The sequence below is a fragment of the Triticum aestivum genome, chromosome 5D, assembly GCF_018294505.1.
Source record: "Triticum aestivum cultivar Chinese Spring chromosome 5D, IWGSC CS RefSeq v2.1, whole genome shotgun sequence".
In the NCBI taxonomy this organism is placed as follows: Eukaryota; Viridiplantae; Streptophyta; class Magnoliopsida; order Poales; family Poaceae; genus Triticum; species Triticum aestivum.
The window spans coordinates 426,409,546-426,435,820 of NC_057808.1; the positions used below are offsets into that span (position 1 = coordinate 426,409,546).

A 26,275-nucleotide genomic window follows, 5' to 3' on the forward strand; every position below is an offset into this window, starting at 1 on the left:
GAGCTTCATGTAATCATCTGCCAACCGTAGTCGGTTGCGCGGCGCTATGTTGTTTCGAGTAATTTAGGTGATCCACGGCACAGCACCGTAGCATTGCCAGGAAGGAATGAACTGAAGCACAATGCCAGATCATACAAGGGGGCAACTAGTTTCTTTCATCGCCTTCAGGGCAATACCACCAAAAAGGATCTCCAAAAAATAAAAAGCTATATTCAGCAAAGGTGCAAACGCCAGATATTAGCACAAGTACCAGCTAACCAAATATCCAAAGTTACAATTCACGAGGCAAAAATGACGCTAGGGTGCTTTTAAATGGTAAAGGTCCATCAAATCCTTTTTCCTTTTGGACATATATAGAAGGAATTCCCTAGTCCAACATATTGCATCCTACCCATCTGTTGGAAATGTATTACTATCCACCACGAACTGATAACTCCACATGGTGTTTGCTGATCAGCACAGGTGGCACTTATTACAGATGAACAGATTGCATGTTGCTTCTTCTCTAATAAATGAACAAATCTCCCTGTGTTATTATTTAAAAAAAATAACAATTAAGAAACCATATAGCGCCTGCCGTGGCATGCCACCTGGTGGAGATTAAGTATATACTTTATCCTTTGATCCATACACGTCCCAAACAGACTGTATCAGTAGACCCCCTTCACAGATGGCACTTATTTCTTGATTGATATAGATGCACAACAACATGACTATTACTATATAATACTGGCACGATTTAGGTGCATGCCTCCAGCATAACTTATTTTTAAGTAGTCACGCCAAAATTATTAATATAAATTGGGTTCAGTTGATTTTTCCATGTATATATGCAATTACTTTTCAGTTGAAAATATCCTGATTATGTTCTCATTCTCAAGATAAGCTAAGCCAGAATTCAACAAACAGAACCACACGAGGGCTCCAAGTGGCATTTCATTAGCCACCCAACAACAGAGAGTCGCATTTTGTTTGTTTGACTTGGAAGTTACAACAAAGGAGGAGGCTACTTCTCTTCAAGAAGGAAAAGGAGGGTACCGGGTACAAAAACCATCTAATTAGAACTCTACAAGGACAAACTATGTACCTCTGTTAGTAAAAGAATTTGCACTGAATAAGGACCATCTTGCTCCCAACATGGGAGCAGGCGATACATCAGACTCACGCGGAGCACAAGCTGACAAGTGTCCAGGGCTTCTGGGGACTAAAACAGAAGTTAACACAAAAATAAACTAGATTGTCCAACAAAAGCATCAACACATTCTTAGAGAACTGCTGATATTACTTACATCAAGTGCAGAAAATAGTCACTGACAAACAAAAGAGTCATTGCCGCTTCCCTTTAGATTTTACAGAGGCCCATTGAAAGTGATTGCAGTTCGCTTCTGGATTTGATGAAGGTCCCTGCATACAGAAATGATTTGATTTGTGCACATTGCACAGCATATTATAACTACTCCTTTGATATGAACTAAGTAACAAATTCTGAAGTTTAAGTACCTGAGCACGGGCACAGACATAGAATAAGCGGCCGATATTGGAGCCCTTCTTCACAGACCTTGGAATGCAAGGTTCACGGTGTCCTTTGCAAAGTGGTAGGGTCATTTTCATTCTCTGTTGTATTCTTTGCCACTCCAATGTTGCAATATTGCATTTATCAGTTGAAAGTGAAGATGATATGTCTAAGTTATCCGGATCTTCAGCTGAAGCTGTACACTGGATGTTTTCTTGCAGACTATCATCTTTTGGAGAACATAATTCATCCATTTTAGGTATTGTATCTACTGAACTAGGTACTGTACCTACTGAACTAGCTAAGCTATTGATATTGGCATCCCCTGGCTTTGTTTCTGGTCTTCGAAAAAATGACTTGATTGTTGGCTGTGAGGATAAGTTATGCTTGTTCTTCTTGTTAGACATAGACTTGATACCAGAAAAGGAAGTTTTCATACCTTGTGCTGCCAGTAATGTTACATTGCTATTTTGGGAGCTGCCACTTGAACCTTCATTTATCCAATGATCAAGATTCCTCCGTTTAGACGTCGGACTAGGTTGGTTAACACCTTTAGAAAACTCGGTTATACCAGTTGCTAATTCTTCCTTGGAAATGCTTCTCCTTTCCAGGTCATCACTGCAGCAGCTTTCATTTGCTCTATCCCTGGATATGTTTAAACCTGGGCCATCTTCAGCTTCGCACAATTTTCCTTTACTGAGGAATGATACTGAACAAAGAAGTATCACAATTGCATGCAAGTAAAACCATAGGTAAGGTCAGATTGCGTTACCAAGTGATAAGACATGATGAAATGCACATTCAAAGTTACCTATCATCTAGGAAGGTGTATCAGTATCACAATCTACCATAAGAAATGACATGCACAGCAAAACTTGCTAGTTAGCATAACAATAGACAGTGTTGTCTGAACTGGATACAGTATATAAACTAGAAATTCTAATTAACCTATTCTAAATACTCAAAATTTGATGGTGAATATTATGGGAGTTGATTTGCATAAACACACCACATTATGAAGCAGTTAGCGTGCATGTATACTTGTATTCAAAACAATAAGAAAGCAATAATCCTGAAGCAAGTTTAGTAACCACATCCATCCATGTGATTGTTATAAAATACAGGCAGTTGCTTACAAAGTTTTAAGGGAAGAAATATATATCTTATCAGCTGATGGGAAGCTAAGGCATACAGTAGTTCAACAACTGTGGCTTATGTTAACAGAATGACACTATAATACAATAGTTTCAGCTTACACTGGAAGTTGAAAATTTAAGTTGTTGCTTGGAAAATGTTACATAAGACAAATTTTGCGCACCTATACTCTGTTGCCGCCCACGGATTTCTGGGAGATATCTTGCAGCTGATGGTGGGGTATTATGGGCAGGAAGTTCAGGTATTCCGTTCAGTATCATATAAACTGGAATATGATCAGACCCTTCTAGCTTACTACTTCTCCCTCCTTTCCACCTGTGGGCAATGCAATAGTCAAATCCTGCTTGTTATCCACCTTAATCTCAGAAAGGAAAATTTTCAACCCATCTTTACTTTGAGATATTTCCTGAATCCCCTCTTCTGAAATGATTCATTATCTCACAATCAGCAACATGGCAATGGAAAATGCTATGATCTTCCACCGAATTGCAGTCATGAAAACAGGCACCAGAAATGAGAATGTGGTCTATTCTAGAACCGTAATTGTATTCTTCAGCTCCAACTTTTTGATTAAAGCAAGTATAAGCTCCCGTCCTACATAAAAGAAATGCAGAAAGCATGCAATGCAGGGTTAGAATGTTAGTTCCCGTGGAGTCCACTCTAGGTGCAATAATTATAATCCTATATAACTATAAAGTTGATCCAACTAAATAATTTTCCTGCGCTCACAGCCTGCCACATCAGCAAATTATTACCTTTTTTATTTAGTTTTTAAAGATGGAAATCAGTAGCTACAAAAACTGATATGGTGTGCTTTCAAAATCTACACATCGGATACATGCATAGTAGTGCTTACATTCTGAGGAAATTGTTTAACCACCAGTGCTGTTGGTATGGAGTAACAAGTTATAACAAAATTACAAAATCAAGAATAGAATAAGTCGGGCTACTCCCTCCGTTCCTATTCCTAAATACAAGTCTTTTCAGAGATTTCAATATGGACTACATACGGAGCAAAATTATGTAGTCCATATTGAAATCTCAAAAAAGACTTGTATTTAGGAACGGAGGGAGTAGTACATATTGGGCAAGTAAAAAAAAGGAGCCACAGTACCTTTCAGGGTGCTTTGATCTGAAAGCGTCAAAAAAGGGACCCCCATGTTCTCTTAACATGGATCTCAGCCACTCCCGAAACCTTGAATCAGGGAAAGGATGATAACTAACTATCGTTCTTCTTGAGCAATTTCAATTTCATTATTAGATTTACTTCTAAGAAAGCAGAACAATGCATTTATCACAGTTGGAAAGCCTAATAAATAAATTAGTTTGAAGCCTCACTGTAAAGTGTAAACAGTTCTTATTAACAATTTTGTATCTTTTTACTCAGCTCGAAGTCTTCATACAGCACAGTAGAATACAGAAGATATAAACCGAAACTCTACAGAGAGCAGACTAATGCATTCATCACAAGTGGAAACCCATACTATTAGTTTGAAGCTTTTATGGAATTTAGTATGCAGCCTCACTGTAAATGCTGTTATTAACAATTTCTACTGAGCTCGAAGCTTACATCAAGGTATGTCGGGTCATTATATGTGAATTAGGGGTGAAGGTAAATACGATACAAGTCAGGTATCATGCAGCCTGTGAATGGGGTTCCAGTTTATATATCTCGTAATTTTGCAACACACAGTTGTTTCTCATGCTATTAACCGATTGCATTAACCTATGCTGTAACAGCCCATGAGTAATAATACCACCCAACAACAGTTGCTCATAGCAAAATTTACACTTATGTGGAGAAAATTATCACCAGTGCATATGCAACAACATTTTCTTGTGAAACAGGTTGTCATCTTTACATAAAAAATGCCCATCTTATGTTCTTCATTTTCATTCTTCAAATTATGCTGGTCAGCAAACCTTTGCCGCAGAATTAAGTTTTAGTGCAAGCAAGTGGCAGTAAAAAGGAAAGGGGAAAGAGCTTACATTTGCTTCTCAAATCCAGGAGATGCGTCACACCTATCTATCGAACTAGGAGCAATATTCAAATCTCCAACAACGAAGACTCTCTTTCCAAGAGCCAATAGAAATTCCCATCGTTTCTAAAAGATTTGGAAAGATGACCGCAGTTTAATAGAAGTCCTTCACTAAGCCATTAAAACCGTGAGAAATCAGCACTATACTAACTGAGATGTACATGAGTACCTGCAATATCTTGTAAAACAGTAGCTTAAAACGAATCCGTTCTTCATCATCTTCTCCAATAGATGGGCCATATATATTGAAAAGAACTACACAGATAGCACAGTACATATCATCACAAACGGAGAACAGACCAGATATGCGACAAAAGAACATTGGCACATCATATGGAAATCATAGTCCTACTTTACTGGCAAGAAGCGGCTTACCAAAATGTCCATGGTCAGTGATGATACATCGCCCCTCATTGTCCACCCTGAGCAGCTCCTCTCTTGTTATTTCGCCAAGATCTTCCTCATCCATAGGCATATCAAGAACAAAATCCCCAATAACTTCATTGTCCTTTGCAGAGCCCTGTAATCCAGCAAAGCCTTCTTCAGCTGCTACCGGCAAAGCAACCTCCTGACTGGCAAATGCTGATGTCACCCGGCAAAACGTTGCAACACCTACAATACATAAATGAATCAACAACAAGGGATGAAGCATTCGGGGTGACTTAACCAGCAAAGTGTCATGTGGAAGAAAACAACACCTCCAACACCCAATGCTCCAAAAGCTAACCAAACATACTATTCGAATTAATCACTCGCCAGAGTATGGTCCACGCCCTCTCGAAGAACGATTGCACGAAATAAAAGCCTCGTATCCCTCGGCCATTATGACATCCCCAGACAAGTCCTGCCTAGACAATTTGGTCTCCTGAAGCACACCAAACATCGGCAAGGTCAGCTGAACCGAATCGCAGACATTTCAGCGTGCAGAAATCAAGCAGCAAGCACGGCAGTACAGTGCAAACTTAGTGAACCCGCATTTCATGGAGCATAAACAGTAAGTGGAAATGAACTGTAACGAGTGAAGTGGCAACATTTTGGCGGCGGGGTGACCACACAGCTAAGAGCTAGGGTTCGGACGCATGATGCCTAGAATAATGGGTGGGAAGGAAGGGGATCAGCAACCGGCCGGACCTGGAAGCAGATGATGTCGGCGTCGAGCGAGTCGAGGAGGCGGCGGAGCGAGCCGTGCTGCGCCACCCGCGGCCGCAGCCCGTTCACGTTGTACGTCACTATCTTCACCATCCCCGCCGAGCGGGCGGGCGGAGGTTCTCGAGAGCCCACGACGGGCTCGAGAGGAACGCTCCACGCTTCTCCCGCGGGGGCGACGAGATGGCCGGCGCGGCGGCGCCGTTGAGTTAGTTGTGTGGCGCACGGTCGAAATGTCCGGTCCCGCCCCCGCGCCGGCGGCGGCAGGACAGGTGCGGAGCGGCGGACCGCTTAGGCCTGCGACTCAGGTACACCGTCCGATGGGAGCGGTGAGGCTGGGATTCAGCCGCGGTAAACTTCACCTTAACCCCTGCTCTATTTTTCGCATTGAAAACCCTAACGCTCCAATATTTGCATCTCTTGAGCTTGCACTAGATATTTTATTTTTAATAGTATAGAAGGGACCTTGCGCTGCAAAGGGAGGGAAAAAAATCATAATCTTCAATCGTCATGACCAAAATTTGCTACATCACGGAGATACACTATCACTCTCAATTTCGTGAAATCATGAACATTTTTTTAAACTCGTGCACATATTTGAAATAGTGAATATTTTTCAAATTCGAGACATTTACATAGTTTTGAACATTTTCTAAAATCAAGAACATTTTTTGAATTCATGAATATTTTATACTATTTACAACATTTTTTAAAAATTGCAAACATTTTTTTAAACAATGTTCTTGATTCGGCGAACATTTCTAGAATCGACAAACATTTTTTGGAGATTGAATGGAACAATTTTTAAAATTCCCGCACATTTTTTAGATTTAACGAAATTTTTTTCAAATGCATGATCATTTTTTGAATCAATGAACATTTTATGAATGAATAATCTATTTTGTAAGTCACGTACAGTTTTTGAATTTTTAGGATATTTTTCCATTCATGAACATTTTTTGAATTGGTGAAATTTTGTTCAACTCTTTAATACACGAGCAATAACGACAGAGGTACTTGTGTGGCGATCTGTCGCGGGAGCTTCGACAGTTGTTCTCCATGATTTGGTGCAACCCGAGATTCTGAAGCTATTACGTTCAATGAAGCTCTAGCGTTGGCAGATGATCTCTATCCATGGAGAATCCATATAGCGATGGATTGTATGGTGACCAAGATGTAGAGAGAGCTATATGGGCCAAAGCAGTTCCATTATACATGAGATCAAGATGTAGATGGGAGAGATGGACGAAGTTTGTGTGGATCATGAAAAGCCGGAGCATAATGGTGAGGCGCATGATCTCACTAAACCTTCAGTTACTCTTGATGTGGGACCCCATGTGTGGCTGTTAAGAATATTTGCCACGCTCCATTTTGATTGAATACAGTCGCATTCTACCCCTCAAGAAAAAAGAAGACTGTAAAGGGTAGCCACACCACCACATCGACATACCCTGCAAACCACAACATCCCATAGAGGTAGCGGAATTGGATCAGTGATCGATTTCTAGGTTTCATAAATCTACGCCAACGAGCCATCATCAGCATGGAGCTGGAGACACTCAAGAAAAATTTATTCACATGATGAGTGTCATCCCCACCATCAACGAAGTAAATCCTCTAAAGCGGGAAAAAAATAGAGCTCCATGATGAGTGCACTCCCACGCCGGCGGAGGAGGGAGGCGAGGACCTGCCGGGAAAGGAGGGACGACGGCACGGTGCGCCTAGAAAAAATCCTCTAGAATTCAGAGCGGAGAGATCAGTTCTTATGCTTACCATCAGGATTTAACAATTATCTAATCAACTACGGACTCATTCTGACTCTCAAAAGAAAAAGGGAAAAAAAACTTCGGACTCATTCTTGCTACAAAAATGAAACGGGGAAGGAGAGAGCAGAAGACTTGTAAATAAAGCATGTGGTGGACGCAATGTGACTACCATATATACTTGTTGTGTTCACCATTGGAGTGGACACAACATTTACTCTCTATCAACACGGCCGAAAATCACGCCTTGCCTGAATTTCCCTTGTTTCATGCGATAGATAGTAGGCGATGCAAAGAGAAGTTAATTGGCGAACTCCCCTGTGTGTGAAGAAGTCAACCACACAGAGAGAACAACATGTGGACTGAATGAATTACTGCAAACCTTCTTCAGTTAACTATCGATTCTCAATTATCCGCAAACTTCTCCATGCTCAAGTCTTTGATCTGCTACCGAAACTAGCCTACTACTACGCACATCAAGGTGAGAGTTTGGTAACCATTTTACAGCAGAACGTTGCTTAAAAGGTAGAGGTAACTAAGCATCGAGAAGGTTCATCAAGGCTAGAATAAGCATGGATCAGACTCGCTCTTAAGAGGAAGAGGGGTCATGGGCTCAGCCTCTGCGGGTCACGAGGGAAAAGCGATGCCAGCCGGACGTTGCTCAGTCCGCAGAACAGCATGACCACTCTCTCCAGCCCGACCCCGAACCCGCCATGAGGAGGTGCGCCGTACCTGCAACAGTAAGCATTTCTCAGATGACAATCACATCAAGAGACAGAGACCTAACAAATAGAACTAAATGACCGCGGGCACGGGATTTTGATGAACATACCTGAATGAGTCGACGTATGACTTGATGGAACTCTTCCCGATTCCATGCTCGGCCGCACGTTTGGCCAGCAGCTCGGGTTCATGTATTCTTTGTGCTCCGGAAATTATTTCCTCGCCTGTCGAGTAAGCAAGAAGTGCAAAGTTTCTTCAGCAAATTCAACACATGATAATTCATTACTGCTCCAACTTCAGGAAATCAGGTACTTTTCACTTCAACAAACGAACGTACTAGTCAGACACCATAAAATACAGAGTGTGGAACAGAAACTATCCCCACTGGCACTGATGGTCACTCGTACTGCTAGTATATTCATAGATTCAGATGGCCTGAAAAATTACTTGCAAGTTCCAACTTAATAAACTAACTAATATATCGGCAAATGAATTCATGCAGGACATAGTTGCCCTTACTTCCATTATACTACTACTATATCATAATAGTGTTAGGTACAGCTTGAGCAATTTCAGTGCTCACCTCGAAGGAAGACATCAAAAGAGTTGCTGTACGCTGGGTTTTCATAGCAAGGCATGGTGTAGAAGGGGCGTGCCGCCAAAGGATATCGATAGAGAATGAAAAACTCAGTGTCATACCTACAAATATTACCAGGAGCAATGGCGAGTTAAAAGAGACAAAATGATGAAATGAACATAAGCATAGCAGTTTTGACACTTCTCCGTACTTCTCCCTAACAAGCTGACCAAGTTTTTTCTCAGCTTCAGTGTTGAGGTCACCCATAGGCTCAATTTCTGTTCCAGCTTCCTGCAAAGCAAATAAATCACCAATGTTCGATTTTTTTATTTTTTTTATGATGTCATACATCAGGCTGTCTACAGTAGAGTTGAAGTAGCAATTATTACTGCACGAAATAAACAGCATAAAATTCAAATGATGAGAGAAAAACATGAGGGTGTAGCTACATGTTTGTACCTTCAACATTTGTATTCCTTCCTCGTAACTGAGCCTCAAGGTACTTTCTAGGTACTGCAGGAATTAACACAATGTGAGTCGCCATTTCAGCAACAAAAACCCAGATATTGCAACATTACTGGAACCACCAAGCAATAAGACGCAACAAATATTTTACCTTCAGTGGTTCAAATGGATACTGCCTATTAATTGCCTCAAGTTCCCTCTTGCAATTTTCATTCAAGTGTCTGAAAATTTCTACAAATAATCCATCCACAATATCGCAAACCTGTTTAAAGAAACAAGTTCAGCCATTGTCGTGTTTGTAAATGAAGAAGAGCACTCTACCAAACTTGCTCACCTCAAAGTAGTGCCTCATAATCTCCATTTCAGCGTCCAAACCAACAAACTCACACAGATGCCTATGTGTGTTGGAGTCTTCTGCACGAAACACGGGCCCAACCTCAAATACACGACGGAACCCACCACAGATAGCCATCTGCTTGTGCAGCTGAGGGGATTGTGCCAAACAAGCAGACTTGCCATTCTTATATTCAAGTTTGAATACTGCTGCTCCACCTTCACTTGACCCAGAAATCAGCTTTGGAGTGTGGATCCCGATAAAATCTTTTGACGACAAATGTTCCCTGAATTTCTGCAGTATCCAACAATGGTAAATATTTTAAAAGTTAAAACTCAATCGGATCATTAGTGTAATCAGATTGCAGGCATGACATTAAGATCACTGGATCGATCAGTGTCTAGAAACAACCGGAAAGACCAGCACAGTGCTCAATAAAGGCTTTTTTTGCTGGTACGAAATAATTATAGGCTGAGGCTAAAGTTTTTTTCTCTAGAACACGCACAAGGATGTGTATCATGTATTATAGAAGAAGAGGCAAGAGCCTGTCCACATCATTACGATACAAAATGCAACGACAGTCCAGCACTAAGTACTGCTACGGTGGCGGCTCACGCACACTCCACCTAAACAACGACCCAAAAAGATCACCGAACCCCACGCAGAGACGCAGCCAATGCCAAGCTTGGCCCGGCGACTCAAACGGTTCACCACCAGATAAGCTTAATTCAGTGGCAAATTAAGTACTACTCCCTCCGTTCCACGATACAAGTCTTTCTAGAGATTTCAACAAATGACTACATACGAAACAAAATGAGTGAATCTACACTCTAAAATGTCTAAAAAGACTTATATTTAGGAACGGAGGGAGTAGAATATCTTAACAAAGCTACACAACATATGAGATAACATGGTATGTTTAGTACTGCTGCAAACTCAATTCATGAGCATCACTGATAGCATGCAGTAGTCCTAAAAGCAAGAACAAATACCGACGTTTTCAACTTGATGCTGTATACGGAAAATGGCTTGACCGGTCGGTGTCCGCACATCAATAACTCGATAGTCCAAGCGTGTGTCCTGACCAACGCGGGGAAGTGGCACTCCCTTCTGCAAAACAACCAAGATCCCGTTAGCTGAACCCAAATATCATCATCATCATCATCGGAGAATTGGAGCAACAACAAACTGTGTCCTCCTCCTTCATGCATTCAAAGCGGAGCAGGCAAGCAAATACGCAGATTGACATACTGCTTCAGCTTTTGCAAACTCCGCCGAACTCCGGCCGGCGTCCTCGACGCTGATGGGTAGCTTCGGGTCGGCCCTGCTGATGCAGTAGAGCTTCCTCACCTTAATCTCCACCTGCCAGACATCAAACGGGGATCACAAAATAACTCCTGTATTTTGTATGAGTATGTATGTATGTAAGCTGACAACTCGAACAGGAAGACATTGGCTACGGCAGAAGGAAACCTCTTGCACTGTGGTGTAGCTGAGGGGCTCGTCGAGGAGGGCGACGGCGCCCTCCACGACGACGATCGACTCCTTGGGGAGGGACAAGGCGAAGAGCGCCATCTGCGCGCTGCCGGCGAGCACGCACTGCACGGTGCTCATCCCCTGCCGCAGCTTGAGGAAGGCCACGTTCTTGGTCTTGGACCCGCGGTAGACCGCCTGCGCCGTCGCGCGGACCAGCACGGAGCGGCCGGCGGCGGCCGTGTCGAGGTGGCCGATCTCGGCCCACGGTCCGTCGGGGACCGCCGCGGGGAGGATCTCCCCGGGGAGGACGTCGCCGTAGTTGGCCGCCGAGGGGTCGTCCTCGGCGGCGGCGGGCTGCTGCTGCTTCTGCTTCTCGTGCTCCGGCGAGGGGTCCTCGGCGGCGGGCTTCTGCTGCGCGTGCGCCTGCGCGTACTTGGCCGCCTTCTCGGCCTTCCTGGCGTCCCTCTTCCGTTGCTTATTGCTGACGGTGGCTGCGGGGACGCCCGCTTCGGGGGCGGGCGGCGCTTTCTCGGGCTCGGAAGACATCGCGTCGTCGCCGGCGGGGAGGAAGCGAGCGGAGGAGCAAGGTTGCGTGGGCGACGGCGGCGGGCGGAGGCTCAGGCGCTCTTCTATTCTACGAGTATATAATATACTGTACTGTACAAGCCCAAATAGCTCGTTCGGGTAGCAAAGCTCTTCCGTGGCGGCCACGTTGTAGCGTCGTTCCGTGGCGGCCACGGTCTTGAATCCCCAGCCGGATCAAGTTCCTGACTTTGTGCTCGGCTGTACATACTAATGTGATCAGGCTGCTGCCCCGGGGATGTACATACTAACTAATGTTCCTTTTATTTCCAAACGCACTTGTCTATTTTGTTCAAACTACTCCGTCCGTTTTTAAATATAAGTTTTTATAGAGATTTCACTATGGACTATATACAAAGTAAAATGAGTGAATCTACATTCTAAAATATATTTATATACATCCGTATGCTGCAAAGACTTATATTTAGAAGCGGAACGAGCACATTAGCTACATCGTTGTTTCCGGTACCAAACTGCTGTTTTTTAAGAATTTGTGGTAGCATGCTTAGCTGTGTTAACATTTATCCATGTAAGTGATTCTTCTCCATTTCTTATTTATGTATAACATGGCAACCAGGTTCATACGAGTTCATTTTTCTCAATCTATTCAACTCGGTCATGGCATGTGCAGCTAGGTTAATTGTTTTAAACTGGGGCCATGCTGTTACGCCAGGTGAATTGACAAGGCGATGTCATAGCTTTCGTAGGGTTCTCCATTGCTCTTTGAAACCAGCTGGCAGGGGAGAGCACGCGCCCTCTGTCGACCACAGGCGTGCGCACCGTATGGTGCATGCATTGTCGGGGATATCTAGCGACATATGCCAAGGGATGATGGCTTATCATGGAGGGGGTCAAAAGTACATCGCCGGGCCCTAGAAGCGGGAGTGAGCGAGACCGCGTACGCCTGCGAATTTTACCCAGGTCCGGGGTTTTCCGTGAAGATAACACCCCTAGTCCTGCTCTATGGGGTCTCCGCATTACTAAACAGTAAAACTGAGCTACCTAGGGCCCTCCACAGCGATTTGGCGCTCTGTATCGTCGGATCATGTTCTTCTATCCCACAGCCTCGCTGGGTCATCGCCAACCCGCTCGTCCCCACGTAAATGGGCTGCTGCTCCGCTAACCAGTCTAGGTGGCCTCTGGTTTACGGGGCCTTGTCTAGTGGGAATGCTGTTTGGACAACCCATTCTTGTTTCTTTGCTTAGCAGCCCAGTCTAGCGACATATGCATCCGTCCAGCACAAGATGACGAGAGGACGCCTCGCCTCCTTCGCCTCCACGCAGCCAAGAGCAGTAACCCTAGCCTCCACCATGACCTCACCTCACCTGCACCGCGAGATGGGGCGTTCGACACGCACAGCGCATCCCACTACCGACACGCTTGTCCTACAGTTTTTTTGAATGTTGGCATAAGATTTGCCAAATTCATTGATCAGGAAGGGGAGCCAAGTACAAAAGGACCCAAGGGGCAAGCACCAGAAACAAGGCAACTAGGTGCAAAACAAGAAAAGAAAGGCAAAGGGACTCAGCCCGGATCAAAAGGAATGCCGGCTCCGGCCATATTCCAAAGTCTAATTTCTTCAGCGATCTTGCGTCCAAGTGCCACCTTGATCATAGCCTCATTCTGGAACAAACGCCTGTTCCGTTCGCGCCAAACTTCCCAGGAAATCAGTTGGATCAGCGATAGCGTGCCCTTCTTCTTACTTGCCGGAGCGCGAACCATGCAGGAACCCATCCAGTCCTTGAAGTCGGCGCAGCTAGTCCAAGTCGCTGGTGCAAGCAAAGGTAGGCTCGTGAGCGAGGCCGTGGAGGCCCAAATGTCCACGACCCAAGGGCATTCCACCAGCAGATGAAGCGGTGTCTCAAGGTTGCGCTCGCAAAGGGGGCAGAAATAATTATTCTCCCAACCGCGCCATAACAGAGCGTCGGCAGTTAGAATCTTCCCAAGGACTGCGGTCCAGATAAAGAATCTGCACTTCCCAGGCGCCCAAGCTGACCAAATTAGGTTGAAACCGTCCATGGGAACAGAGCCCTCGAATTGTAGCAGGTACGCCGAGCGAGCAGAATAGACCCCATCCGTGGACATGCGCCATGAAATCTCATCACGATGGCCATGAGAAAGCTCGACCGTATCCAGCAGTGCGGCCAGGTTCACAAGTTCTGAGGTCATGTGATCAGTTAAACCCCTTGCCAGGTCCCAAAGCCAAGCCTCTCCAGTGAGAGCCTCCTTCACCGTCCTATTCTTGCGAGACGATATCTTGTACAGGCTGGGGGCGATGACTTTGGGGCACTGCCCACTCAGCCAACGGTCATGCCAAAATCTGGCCAAAGTGCCATCGCCCAACGTAATGCACGTAGCCATAGAGAACAGTGCCCTTTCAGTATCATCGCACGGCAAACGGCCATGCACCCAAGGCCTGGTCGGCTCCTGCCAGGCAAACCATAGCCATCTAAGTCGCAAGGCCATGCCAAACTTCCTAAAATCCATAACGCCGAGGCCTCCAAGCTGCTTCGGCCGGCAAATGAGACTCCAGGCGACTCTGCATTGGCCACCGTTGCATGTGCTTTCGCCGCACCACAGCCAAGCGCGGCATAACTGAGTGAGGCGTTTGATAGCCCAGGCAGGTAAACGGTGAACTGTCATCATATAGATTATCAGGGTCGTAAGATTTGACTTTAGAAGTACCAGGCGTCCACTTTTCGCCATGAGCCCACCGCGCCAAAAGGACAGCTTCTTCCCAAATTTGGAGATCAGGGGGTCCAGGTCGATCTTGGTCAGATTCCGAAGCTAGAGCGGCATGCCGAGGTAGGTCGTCGGAAAATGTTTCACCGGGATGCCAAGCGGGGCAAGGATAGAAGGCAAGTCAAGAGCATCACATCTAATAGGCATGGCCGAGCTTTTGGTGACGTTGGTGTGCAGGCTAGAGACATTCGCGAAGCACTCCAGCAGAAGCTTAATCATACGGGCATCTCTCACAGTTGGGTTCATGAATAGAGCGACGTCATCGGCATAGAAGGAGCAACACATCAAATTCCGTCTCCCCGGCAATTTGGAGAGCATACCCGCATCCATGGCCAGATTCATAATTCTGTGCAGCGGATCCATCGCTAAAATGAAAAGGAAGGGGAGAGAGAATCCCCCCGCCGAAGTCCCTGCCTGTGCAAAACATCCTTCGATTGTTGGCCATTAATAAGTATCCTTGAAGAGGAGGTGCGTAAGAGCATGGCGATCCAGTCCCGCCAACGGGCACCAAAACCTCTTGCTTGGAGCATGTCAAGGATATATGTCCAGGAAATCGAGTCGAAGGCCTTAGCAATATCTAACTTGAGCAACACAGAAGGCTTCTTAGTCTTGTGCAGGTATTTGATGGTGTTCTGAACATAAAGGAAATTTTCCTGGATGCTTCGCTTTTTAATAAAAGCGCTTTGGCAAGGATGGACAAGCTCCGCTAGCTTGGGCGCGAGGCGCCTCGCAAGCAGTTTAGTGAACAACTTGACAAGACTATGAATCAGAGAGATCGGTCTAAAGTCTTTGATATTAGCAGCGCCATGCATCTTAGGAATGAGGACAATGAAAGCCCTGTTAATGCGCGCGAGACCTCTGCAATCAAGTTGGTGCAGCTGATGTAAGGCGTCCATCACGTCGCCCTTGATAGTATCCCAACAACATCTGTAGAAGCCATTCGAAAATCCATCCGGCCCGGGAGCCTTCTCCGAAGGTATGTCGTCAATGGCTTGTTTGACCTCCTCCAACGAGAAGCACCCCTCAAGATCAGAGAGGTCGGCATGGTCCAGATCTAACTCGTCCCAAAGCAAAGCAGAAGAAGTGCGCCGCTCGGTGCCGAAGACATTCGTGAAATGATGGTGAGCCAAATCTGTCATCGCCATGGAACAAGTAACTGGGCCAGAGGGTCCATGCATGACGTGGATCGTGTTGCGGTTATGCCTGGCGTTCGCTTTCCGCTGAAAGAAACGGGTGTTAGCATCACCGGCCTTAAGCCAAAGCACCCGACTTCTCTGCCTTAATTTGATCTTAAGCAGAACCGAGAGACCCAAACTCCTCGACTTGAGCTTGGAGCGCAAGTTCCTCTCCTCAATCGACAAGGAACGGAAATCTTGTGCCATGTCCAGCTGCAAAACAAGTTCGTTAGCCATGCACAGCTGCTTGTTAATGTCCCCTACGATGGACTTGCTCCAAGCTCTAAGATCCTTGCTGAGTCGCCACAACTTGTGATTGAAACGTGAGATTGGGCAGCGGCTACCGGCTGGTTTAGACCACGAGTCCTGCACCATCTCATGGAAACCCTGAATGTTCTGCCAGTATGCTTCGAATCTGAATCTTCGGTTAGTTTTGATTATCACCTCGCTGCGGAGGAGAAGCGGGCAGTGGTCCGAGATGGACGAGGCTTGCGGGAGAAGTTTCGTAGCCGGGAACATCAGTTCCCAGGCAACATTGCAAAAGGCACGATCAAGCCTAACTAGTGTGGGCGAGTCTTGCTCGTTACTCCATGTAAACCTTCTACCAATGAGAGGAAGCTCGCGAAGGCTAGAGCTATTCAGAGTGCGGCGAAACTTATTCATCCAGCGGCGGCAAATTCTATCATTGTTTTTGTCACATGGGTCCGTGATCAGGTTAAAGTCGCCGATGATTAGCCACGGCCCAGCCATCGAGTTGTGAATGTCAGCAATCTCATTCAAAAAGGCTTGCTTGCGCTCATAGTCATGTGGCCCATAGACCGTTGTTAGCGTCCAAGCCGCCGTCTGCCCCAGGAGGCCAAGAGGGGAAAAGGTGGCCGTGATCGAGAAACGGCGCACCACGATTGCGGAGGCGCAAAGGCGATCCGTGCGCCAGCAGAGCAGCACACCGCCCCGAGTGCCATCAGCAGGGAGCACCGCGTGTTGATCAAAAGTGGGTCCTGCAATTTCGGTGATGTCTGATCCAGCAGCCGTCGCTAGCTTGGATTCCTGCAAGCAAATGATCGAGCATGGCAACTGGTCAAGCATGGCGCGCACCGCAGCCCGTCTGGCTCTGCTGTTTAAACCTCTCACATTCCAACAAGCAACAGAAAGAGGACTAATCATAAGGAAACACATAGGTCCACTTAGAAAGGTCATTGGCGAGCCAACCCCAGCAAATAGGATATAAGGCAGCCACTAGGCGCCCAACAGTACGCATCATAAAGTTCAGAGGAAGATAAACCATGGGAAACTAAGGTGCAACACAGCGGAGCAGGGCTGACAGAAGGAGCCTAGGCAGCGTGGCCAACAAGCTCCTCCAAGATCGCCTGCAATTCAGCGTCAGGAAGCTGCAGTTGGGCCGGGGAGGACAGACCAGCAATCTCCGCCAGCTTGGCGATGTTCTCCGGAGGCAAAGGCGTGCGGAAGAATTGAAGATAGGCCAGCAAAGTGTCGTCGTTGAAGTCCTCCAAGCGCTTGATGAACCCAAGCTTGACGCTGATGGCGGCTTGTGATCTCCTAGATGAGGACAGAGTGGATTGCATATGCTGAAGTCTGGAGCTCTGACGGGAAGCTTTGACCGCGCTCAACGGCCGCTGCTTCAGCTTCCGAGGGGAGGGCGTAGAGGCAGGAGGGGTCCCCAGAATTGAAACGGACAGGAGCGATGCAATTTTTCCGATGAACTGCCTTTGTTCATCCAAGTGGAGATCGGCAACCTTCGTAGTGATCGCAGAGAGCAAACCCGGGCCAGATAGGTTTGCCTCTGCCAGCGCGCGCCTTGCTCTCTGCTCTTCAATGGATTGTTGGTCTACAGAACTTGGCTCCCAACGGTTCTCGGTCCATAGAGTACCAGGGCAGGGCTGGCTAGACAGGGCGGTCTCCACTCCAGGTCCGAAACCCACATCAGGCCCAACGGCCCAGCTGGAAAGCAGCGGCAGGGGCAGTTGAGGCTCGGCCCAGCTAGGCAGCCAGCATGAGCCCGGAGAGAAAACCGGCGTCTCCCAGGCAGCCGATGGCATCATGCCCTGGAAAGGAGGAACCCAAGCAGGCAAGCAGCAAGAACCCAAAGAGGGTGGCAGAGGAGGGAGTTCAGAGCTGCAGCTGCGATGCAGAGAGGAAGATACATCAGCGTCCACGGTCACCATGCTGGTCCAAGCAAGACCATGCTGCTGCTGTCGGGTAGGGAGAAGATCTGCATTAGTCCTCCAGTGGTAGGGACGAGACTCCACTCACGCATGACCCCAGGCTTCCCAGCCCAAGCAGAGCAGCTACTGGGCAGGTCCACACCACCCATCTTTTGTGTCCCCTGACCAAAGAGGAGCGCCCGGCCAGAAAGCGCAGCGGGAGGCAGGTCACAAGGTTGCACCATCTCAGCCAAATTAGCATCAGCCCAACCTCTAATAGCCCCCAAATCAGCCACACTCATCACATCACTGTCTTGGCCTTCAACCATCATCGTGTCGGGCTGCGCCCTGGGCAGCAGGTCCCTGCCAAGAAACGTCTCAGCATCAGACGTCTGGGTGTCGGGCTGCGCCCCTGGCAGCGAGCCCGCGCCGACAGCAGCCAACAGAGCGCCGGGCTGCGTCCTAGGTCTGGGTGTCCGTACCCACGACCACCTCCAGAGCATGGAGCTCCGGCGTGACGGAGACGGAGACGGGTGATTGGCTCAGCCTCTGAGCATCCTCGAACACCGCCGCCGGAACTGAAATGTCCATCGGAGCCACACCGGAGGGATCAGCAGCGCGGCGCCGATGGCGCCGGGGTTTAGGCTCTCTGCTGTTGTTGTCCCTGCACATTGCCTGTTCACGCAACTTCTGGAGCCGCTTGCGCACACCACCGCGAGTTCCCCGACGGCGGCTATTGCCTCCCCCATCGCCGCCATCATCATCACTACGACGACCGCCAGGGAGAGCAGAGCTGGAGCCCACCGACCTGGCCCTGCCATCACCATCACGAACGTCGAACTGCCACTTGCCCTTGAAGTTGTAGGTGCGCGGCCACTTCGCCAGCTCGCCATGCACCGGCGAGGTAGAAAGGCGAGATCGGAGTGTAGTCTTTGACCACGTCGAGGTGGATGAGCACCGGGAAGGAAGGCCCCTCCTTGCCTTCCTCCGCAGGGGTGCCCTCCGGCAGGAACTCACGGGGCCGGACGATGTCGGGTCGCTGCAGGACACTGAAGTCGGAGGCGCCAGGGATCTTGTCGGGGTGCCAAGTCCAGAGCCAAGCGAAGAGCGCCGAGCAGTTGGCCTTGGTGGAGGATTGGCGCTCGATGAGGTCCAGGTCGCAGTCCTTGCCGAGGACCTCCTGGACGCTCGCCCAGTCCCACGAGTTCAGCGGCAGCCTCTCAATGGCCACGCGGCAGTAGTAGCGCCAGATGCGGCTGGTCCCGGGGAAGGGAGCCAAGGCCTGAACTTGAAATGCACTCCGGCCACCTCGATGCCCCGCTGCTCAAGCGCAATGTCCCGTTGGGCAGGCCTGAACGTGGTGAGGAGGAAGTCGTCGGGGAAGAACGGCGCCACAACAATGTCGCCGCGCGGAAATCGGAAGACGCGCTCCACAGCCCGCGCCACCATGTCAGCGGAAATGCCGGAACAGCGGCCAGCCGCGGACAGGATGAGAGCGGTCGAGCGCAGACGGTGGGCCTCCTCCTCCATGGCAGGGGTGCTGACCACCGTGCAACTTGAGTTTGCCGGCCTTCTTGCCGCCTCGCCAGGGATGTAGGCCATGACAGGCGCCGGCGAAGCGACGCGGCGCACTGAGGGGGCCGGGGCAGGGGGCGCCAACGCGGGCGGCGCCGACGGACACGACGAGGAAGCAGCAGCAGCAGGGCCTGAGGGAGTAGGTGGGCGGGGGAACTCGAGGCTGGGCTTCGCGCGCTCCGGGCAGCTACGCTCAAGGTGACCCGAGCACTTGCAGGAGTAGCAAGTAATAGGGTCACGGCACTCGAAGAACTTGTGCCTCGAGCCCACACAGCGATAGCAAGCATTGCCAAAACGCCTCTTGAATGCATCGACAGCAGCAGTTGAGGGAGGGCGTTCATGGCGCGGATCTTTTGGATACTGGGCGGCAGCGCGCGCCTGGCGCCGCGCCAGTTTTTGAGCGCGCCGAGAGGAGACATCAGTCCATCCCTCTCCATCTGCACCTGCAACAGAGGCCAAAGAGGAGCGAATCGCCGGGGCAGCCGGAGGAATCGACGAGCCAGGACCCGGCACAGGCGCGCGTGGCCGCGAGCCAGATGCAGAAGGCACCACGCGGACCGGGGCAACCACCAGCGATTGAAGCCGCGGCCTGGCAGAAGCGGCCACCGTCGCCGCCCAAGATGGTGGGGGAGGGGGGGCGCTGCGGCGGGCGGCTTGGGAACTGGCAGAGAGCAAGAAAGGGGCTGAGGGGAATCAATCACCGGGATCTCACCATTACTCACCTCCTGCAGAGCCACACATGGGAAGACACGCCCGGAGACCCTGTCAACCAGGCAAGGGGCGGAAGCATCGATGGCCTCCCGCAAGGCAACGCAGGGGAGCACGCGGCCGGAAGCGCCATCAATGAAAGGTGAGACCGCGCCGGCCGAGGTGGGTGGGGCGGGGACGGCCGCCGAGGGCGGAGAGGGCGCTCTGGCGAGAGCCATCCAAGATCCAGCACGCTTGTCCTACAGTTGCTCGCCATGTTCTGTGGCTTTCACCTCTCGCTGATTCTGCCATTCAGGTCCCCACTTCCTCCCTAATTTCTCTCCCTCTCTCCCTCTCCAAAGATTCACCCAGTCTGACAAACATAATTTGTTGCATCTCACTGGTCCACACCCTGTCCCCGAACCCTGCCGTTGACGGCCAGCGACGGTGCACGAGCCGACTGCTGTAGGATGCCTTCTGACCTTCCCGTGCAGGGCATGCAGTGTTGGCAAGATTTGATACGGGAAAGGGGTAGATGAGGGCGACATTGCCACTGTCCTACAACCTAGAGTTATCACAGTGCTTCGATTAGTGACCATTGAATACTGCTGGTCAGACCTCCTGTCTTATCCTTGATTTGGAGCTACATCATGTAATAATTTGTTGAAAACAAGTGACCAGAACGCATCCAAACCCTACGCTTCTCATGTTTCGTTACTGGATGAAAACTTGTATGATTAGGACTCTCTGAACCATATCCAGCCATATGTAATAACTAGACTGTGATATAACATTTTCTTAATTCATGCTATGTATTGCAGGTAAAACTGTTGCTTTTTTTTTTTGTGTGTAGGGCTACCGGTGTCACGAGAACTTAGATACAAAGTTTTAGGCAGAGGCAAACAATATAGAGGAAAAAGTTGCCTCCTATTAACAAATAAGAGCAGTCGATGGTGAACTAAGGATTTTCTGGGTATAGCAGACAGTGAATTTTCTCCATTTGTTTCCCAGCTCCCTCGTCTGTGCTATTTTTATTTGCTTTAGGAAGAACCGACAATTTGTACTTTATATTTATGTTTGTTCTACATGCCAGCATCGTCCCATTTTAAGGAGAACAAAAGATTTTATGATTCTCTACACATTTCATTGAAGACGTCCATGCTAATTTGTTGTACCAGTTATGTCCTAAAAATTTATATATCTCACAATGTTGGCCGTTCAAGTCATAAAGATTTGTTTGATAACCAAAATAATTATGATATATATCACTGATATCAATGTTCTTTATTGTGTTGCAATTCTGGTGTTCATATATTTTTACTAGCCATGCTATTAGTGGCGGAGCTTCAAAGAAAAAGTTGGGCGGACCAAGCTAAAGAAGTGCACAAATTTTTTAGGCATTAGTGCCTACTCAGTACCTTTTCTTCGCATTGATTTTTTTTACGGGTTAACAAACAGGTTACTCGCAAGATACTAATATCTACCTTATTACGCATTGTTTGGATGATCTTCTTACATTAGAATGCACTTAACCAAAAAACATTATGCGTAGATACGAACAACCCACTAATTTACCAAGAAAAAATATATCTTTATCTTCTATTTCTACATAATAAAATGGTCATGCTCAGGTTAGCTGTTATCCAGTAACCAGCGGCTGCGTGAGATGCACGCGAAGGCGGCGTTAGTCCTGGCTGGCTGTCGCCGCTGCTCATGTTGTATGTGCTCGTGCCATGGTGCCAGGCTTCGATCGATTCATGGATTGTAACCGGCTGAGTGGCCTAGCATATAGGTATAAAAAATGTGAAAACCCTGGGCGGGCCATGGTCCGGTTTGGCCCCAACATAGCTCCCGCCCCTGCATGTTATAACGCTGGTTAGTATGAATCTGATTTCCCATGCTTATGATGATATCAAAATTTTGAAAGAGAATTATTCCTAAATGTTCTATCTATGCATGTTAATTTGGACCATACAAAATTTATTATATGTTATTATAGCCCTAAATTTCTTAAATATTTCCATCTTTAACTACTAAAGATGGACGGGCGCGGCAAAGCGCGCCTCTATGGTCTAGTGATCACTATGGTCAATAGAGTAGCTACAAGATTGCTCCTTGAGCTGTTCGACTAGAGGAGGAAGAAGGACAAGGCTAGCTCTATTCCTCTCTCTCTATATGTGTGTGTATGATGGCCAAGGTTCTGAACCCCTTGCATGGGGAAACCTGGGGGGTTTATATAGGCCTACCCCCAGGGGTACAATGGTAATCCGGCCGGGTGTAGGACCCGGCTGTCAGTGTCTCTGGGTGCCGGCTTCTCCGCCGGCTACTGGGGCCCGCCGCTTGGTGGGTCCCGCCGGCTGCCGTGATCTCGGCCCACAGGTAGGGCCCACCGCCTGCGGGCCATGTTGGCTGCTCTATACTGTAGCCTTGCTCCTGATGACGGAGGCTTTGTCGGGGGGAGCGTGGCTACAGTCCCGCCGTCTGGCGGGCGCTCACTATAGGCACACCCCGTCTCATCTGGTTGATGGCGCACAGACTCCGAGGGGGAGGACGGCCGGCTGCTAGGAGCCGGCCTGCCCTCGTTGCCGCCTGCTTGGGCTTCGCCGCCTTCTGGTGGCTCGGGGATAGGTAGGGCCCGCCGCCTGCGGGCCGTACTGACCGCCCGTCGTGGGAGCATGGCTCCTCTGACGTAGATGATGTCATGGGCTGCGTGGCGACAGTGCCACGCCGGGCGAGGGATGTCCGCTTGGTTCGCCCGCACTGTGGCCACGCTCTGCCCTGAATTCAGGGGTGGTAGGTTGTACTGTTGCCACGCCCCGTCTCGTCGCGGTAATGGGCTGCAAACTTTGAGGAGGCGTAGGGCCGACTACTAGATGTCGGCCCGTTGGGGGCCGCCTGTTGGAAGCACGCCGTCTTTTGGCAGCCGACCTAGGGTCACAGCCGGCCCAAGGAGTCGGCCTCTCGCCAGGAAGGTGTGAGGGGCGCAGCCTGCCCCGATGTGTTGAAATACCATGGGGGCTGATGAGGCTACCCGTGGTCATTTACTCCGACAGCAGTCCCCAAAGCTGGTGGGGCGCCACGGCTGAAAATCGAGGAGCCTCAGCAGCTTCCTACTCCGAATTGTTTTGGTAATCTTGCTTCGTCCGCCATCTGGAGATGTCGATTGTTGGGTGCCGGCCATGGCCAGGCCGACCGCCTGGTGAATTCGAAACATCGGGGTAGAGGCCGGGTGGTCAGCTGACAGGTTTGCCGCCCGTTGCCCGTCTACCACGCGGCGCCAGTAGACCAGGCCGGCCTGCCAGCCCACGCGCGCAACGGGACATCGCCGCAGGCCCGGGACCGCCACTATAGTGCCTCCGCGCACGCGTGGATCCGCTGCGGCCGAGGCGAACAGTTGCACTTCTGAGGCGCTTTAATCACGTGCAGTTACGGCGCGGAAAGCACGGGGTCGTGGGGGGAGTGGGCGCAGTTAATCCCACGCCCCCACCTCTCGCCTCCTCGGCTCCGCCGCCGCAGGCCTATAAGTAGGGGGAGGAGGGGGCGGCAGAACGCATGCGCGCCCTCCGCGCCCTTCGCCTTCCTCTTCTTCTCTCTCGCTGCCGCCGTGCCCTCTCTCGCCTCTAGAGCACAGCCGCAGCCTGCCGTCGCCGGACTTCTCCGCATCGCCGCGGCTTCGTCCTACGTAGCCACTTTCCACGCCTCCACCGAGCGACCAAGCCCATGGCGCACGGCGGCAACGCAGGCGACTGGGATGGCTCCAACGTCCACGATGACCACCTGGCGTTCCTCCGCCAGACGCGACGGCTTCCCCGCACGTCGCACATGAAGGTGTGTGTTCCTCCCGAGGCTGAGAACTTGCCGGCGCCGGCGGACGGCGAGCGCGTCGTCTTTCGGTCGCACTTCCTCCGCGGTTTCGGCTTGCCCGCGAGCGGGTTCCTCCGCTCATTCCTCGAACTTCTACAGAGTGCATCCCCACCACCTCACACCGAACGCGGTGGTGCTGCTCTCTGCCTACGTCACCCTCCGTGAGGGGTATCTTGGCGTGCTCCCCACGCTCGAGCTGTAGGGGGAGCTGTTCTACCTCAAGCTCGGCATCGCCGCCAAGGGCGAGGCGGCGCAGTGCGGGGCCTGCGTTGCGGTGCGGCGCACGGGCTCTGGGGTCCGCTTCCCGGCTCTCGCCCTGCTGCAGTCGGCCAAGCTGTGGCGAAAGTCATACTTCTACGTCGAGAACATCCACTCGACGCGGGACTACATCAACCTGCCAGCGTACGCCGCGGCCCGCCTCCTGAGCCCCGCACCAACTGGAAGTTCCGGCCGAAGAATCTGTCGGCCGCCTCCGCCACCGCTCTCACCCGGCTCCAGGAGATGACGGAGTCGGAGGGCCTCAGGGCCTCAGATCTGCTGGCCGCCTTCGTGAAGCGCCGGGTGCTGCCTCTTCAAGCTCGGCCCCACATAATCAGCAGCATGAGCGGGCGCCGGGACCAGTGCCGGATGTGCACCAAAACACTACCGGACGTGGAGGTGGTCCGGGTGGTGAAATTCTTCTCCGACTGCAAGCTCTCGGAGATGAAGTGGCGGTTTGGCAAGGTGCCGTACAGCCGTGCCAACCCGCCGCTTGCGGTAAGTCTTCTAGTGCTCTTTTAATTTGCTTGTCCGGATTTCTTCTCGCCGCCTGACCAATCCCGGCATGATGCAGCGCTTCCCAGGCCAGACGGCAGCTGACGCACCGGCCCCAGGTTATCAGTACCTGGCGGACCGGGCGGAGAGTGACGTGGACGACCCCAAGCTGGGGGCGGCTGATGTCTACTACGCAACCTTCTTCTTGTAGACGTTGTTGGGCCTCCAAGTGCAGAGATTTGTAGGACAGTAGCAAATTTCCCTCAAGTGGATGACCTAAGGTTTATCAATCCATGGGAGGCGTAGGATGAAGATGGTCTCTCTCAAGCAACCCTGCAACCAAATAACAAAGAGTCTCTTGTGTCCCCAACACACCCAATACAATGGTAAATTGTATAGGTGCACTAGTTCGGCGAAGAGATGGTGATACAAGTGCAATATGGATGGTAGATATGGGTTTTTGTAATCTGAAAATATAAAAACAGCAAGGTAACTAATGATAAAAGTGAGCGTAAACAGTATTGCAATGCTAGGAAACAAGGCCTAGGGTTCATACTTTCACTAGTGCAAGTTCTCTCAACAATAATAACATAATTGGATCATATAGCTATCCCTCAACATGCAACAAAGAGTCACTCCAAAGTCACTAATAGCGGAGAACAAACAAAGAGATTATGGTAGGGTACGAAACCACCTCAAAGTTATTCTTTCTGATCGATCTATTCAAGAGTCCGTAGTAAAATAACACGAAGCTATTATTTCCGTTCAATCTATCATAGAGTTCGTACTAGAATAACACCTTAAGACACAAATCAACTAAAACCCTAATGTCACCTAGATACTCCAATGTGACCACAAGTATCCATCGGCATGATTATACGATATGCATCACACAATCTCAGATTCATCTATTCAAACCAACACAAAGTACTTCAAAGAGTGCCCCAAAGTTTCTACCGGAGAGTCAAGACAAAAACGTGTGCCAACCCCTATGCATAGGTTCATGGGCGGAACCCGCGAGTTGATCACCAAAACATACATCAAGTGAATCACGTGATATCCCATTGTCACCACAGATAAGCACGGCAAGACATACATCAAGTGTTCTCAAATCCTTAAAGACTCAATTTGATAAGATAACTTCAAAGGGAAAACTCAATCCATTAGAAGAGAGTAGAGGGGGAGAAACATCATAAGATCCAACTATAATAGCAAAGCTCGCGATACATCAAGATCGTATTACCTCAAGAACATGAGAGAGAGAGAGAGATCAAACACATAGCTACTGGTACATACCCTCAGCACCGAGGGTGAACTACTCCCTCCTCGTCATGGAGAGCGCCGGGATGATGAAGATGGCCACCGGTGAGGGATCCCCCCCCTCCGGCAGGGTGCCGGAACAGGGCCCCGATTGGTTTTTAGTGGCTACAGAGGCTTGCGGCGGCGGAACTCCCGATCTATTGTGCTCCCCGATGTTTTTAGGGTATATGGATATATATATATAGGCAAAAAAAGTCGGCCAGGGGAGCCACGAGGGGCCCACG

General features: G+C 49.4%; 2 protein-coding genes across 6 annotated transcripts; both read right to left on the reverse strand.

The window, feature by feature from the left end:
* Positions 1-923: 923 nt before the first annotated feature.
* LOC123122366 (DNA-(apurinic or apyrimidinic site) endonuclease 2) lies at positions 924-6,180 on the reverse strand. 5 transcript variants are annotated; one of them, XM_044542556.1, is made up of 11 exons: positions 5,839-6,179; positions 5,464-5,572; positions 5,083-5,319; positions 4,877-4,962; positions 4,658-4,773; positions 3,783-3,863; positions 3,062-3,262; positions 2,832-2,983; positions 1,501-2,222; positions 1,290-1,404; positions 924-1,204 (listed from the first exon to the last, which is right to left on the reverse strand). In XM_044542556.1, exons 1-10 carry the CDS (start codon positions 5,947-5,949, stop codon positions 1,327-1,329), a joined length of 1,893 nt encoding a protein of 630 aa, XP_044398491.1. In that variant the 5' UTR covers positions 5,950-6,179; the 3' UTR covers positions 924-1,204; positions 1,290-1,326. The 5 variants fall into 5 exon arrangements, with proteins under 5 accessions (XP_044398491.1, XP_044398490.1, XP_044398492.1 ...); XM_044542555.1 differs by having other exon boundaries at positions 924-1,404; XM_044542557.1 differs by lacking the exon at positions 3,783-3,863 and having other exon boundaries at positions 924-1,404; positions 5,839-6,180.
* Positions 6,181-7,983: 1,803 nt separating this feature from the next.
* On the reverse strand, positions 7,984-11,846 carry LOC123122368 (aspartate--tRNA ligase 2, cytoplasmic). Its single transcript, XM_044542562.1, has 10 exons — positions 11,189-11,846; positions 10,967-11,077; positions 10,712-10,825; positions 9,716-10,009; positions 9,533-9,643; positions 9,376-9,429; positions 9,128-9,207; positions 8,923-9,038; positions 8,449-8,563; positions 7,984-8,348 (listed from the first exon to the last, which is right to left on the reverse strand). The coding sequence occupies exons 1-10, from the start codon at positions 11,735-11,737 to the stop codon at positions 8,222-8,224; spliced, it is 1,671 nt and encodes a 556-aa protein (XP_044398497.1). The 5' UTR covers positions 11,738-11,846; the 3' UTR covers positions 7,984-8,221.
* Positions 11,847-26,275: the final 14,429 nt, after the last annotated feature.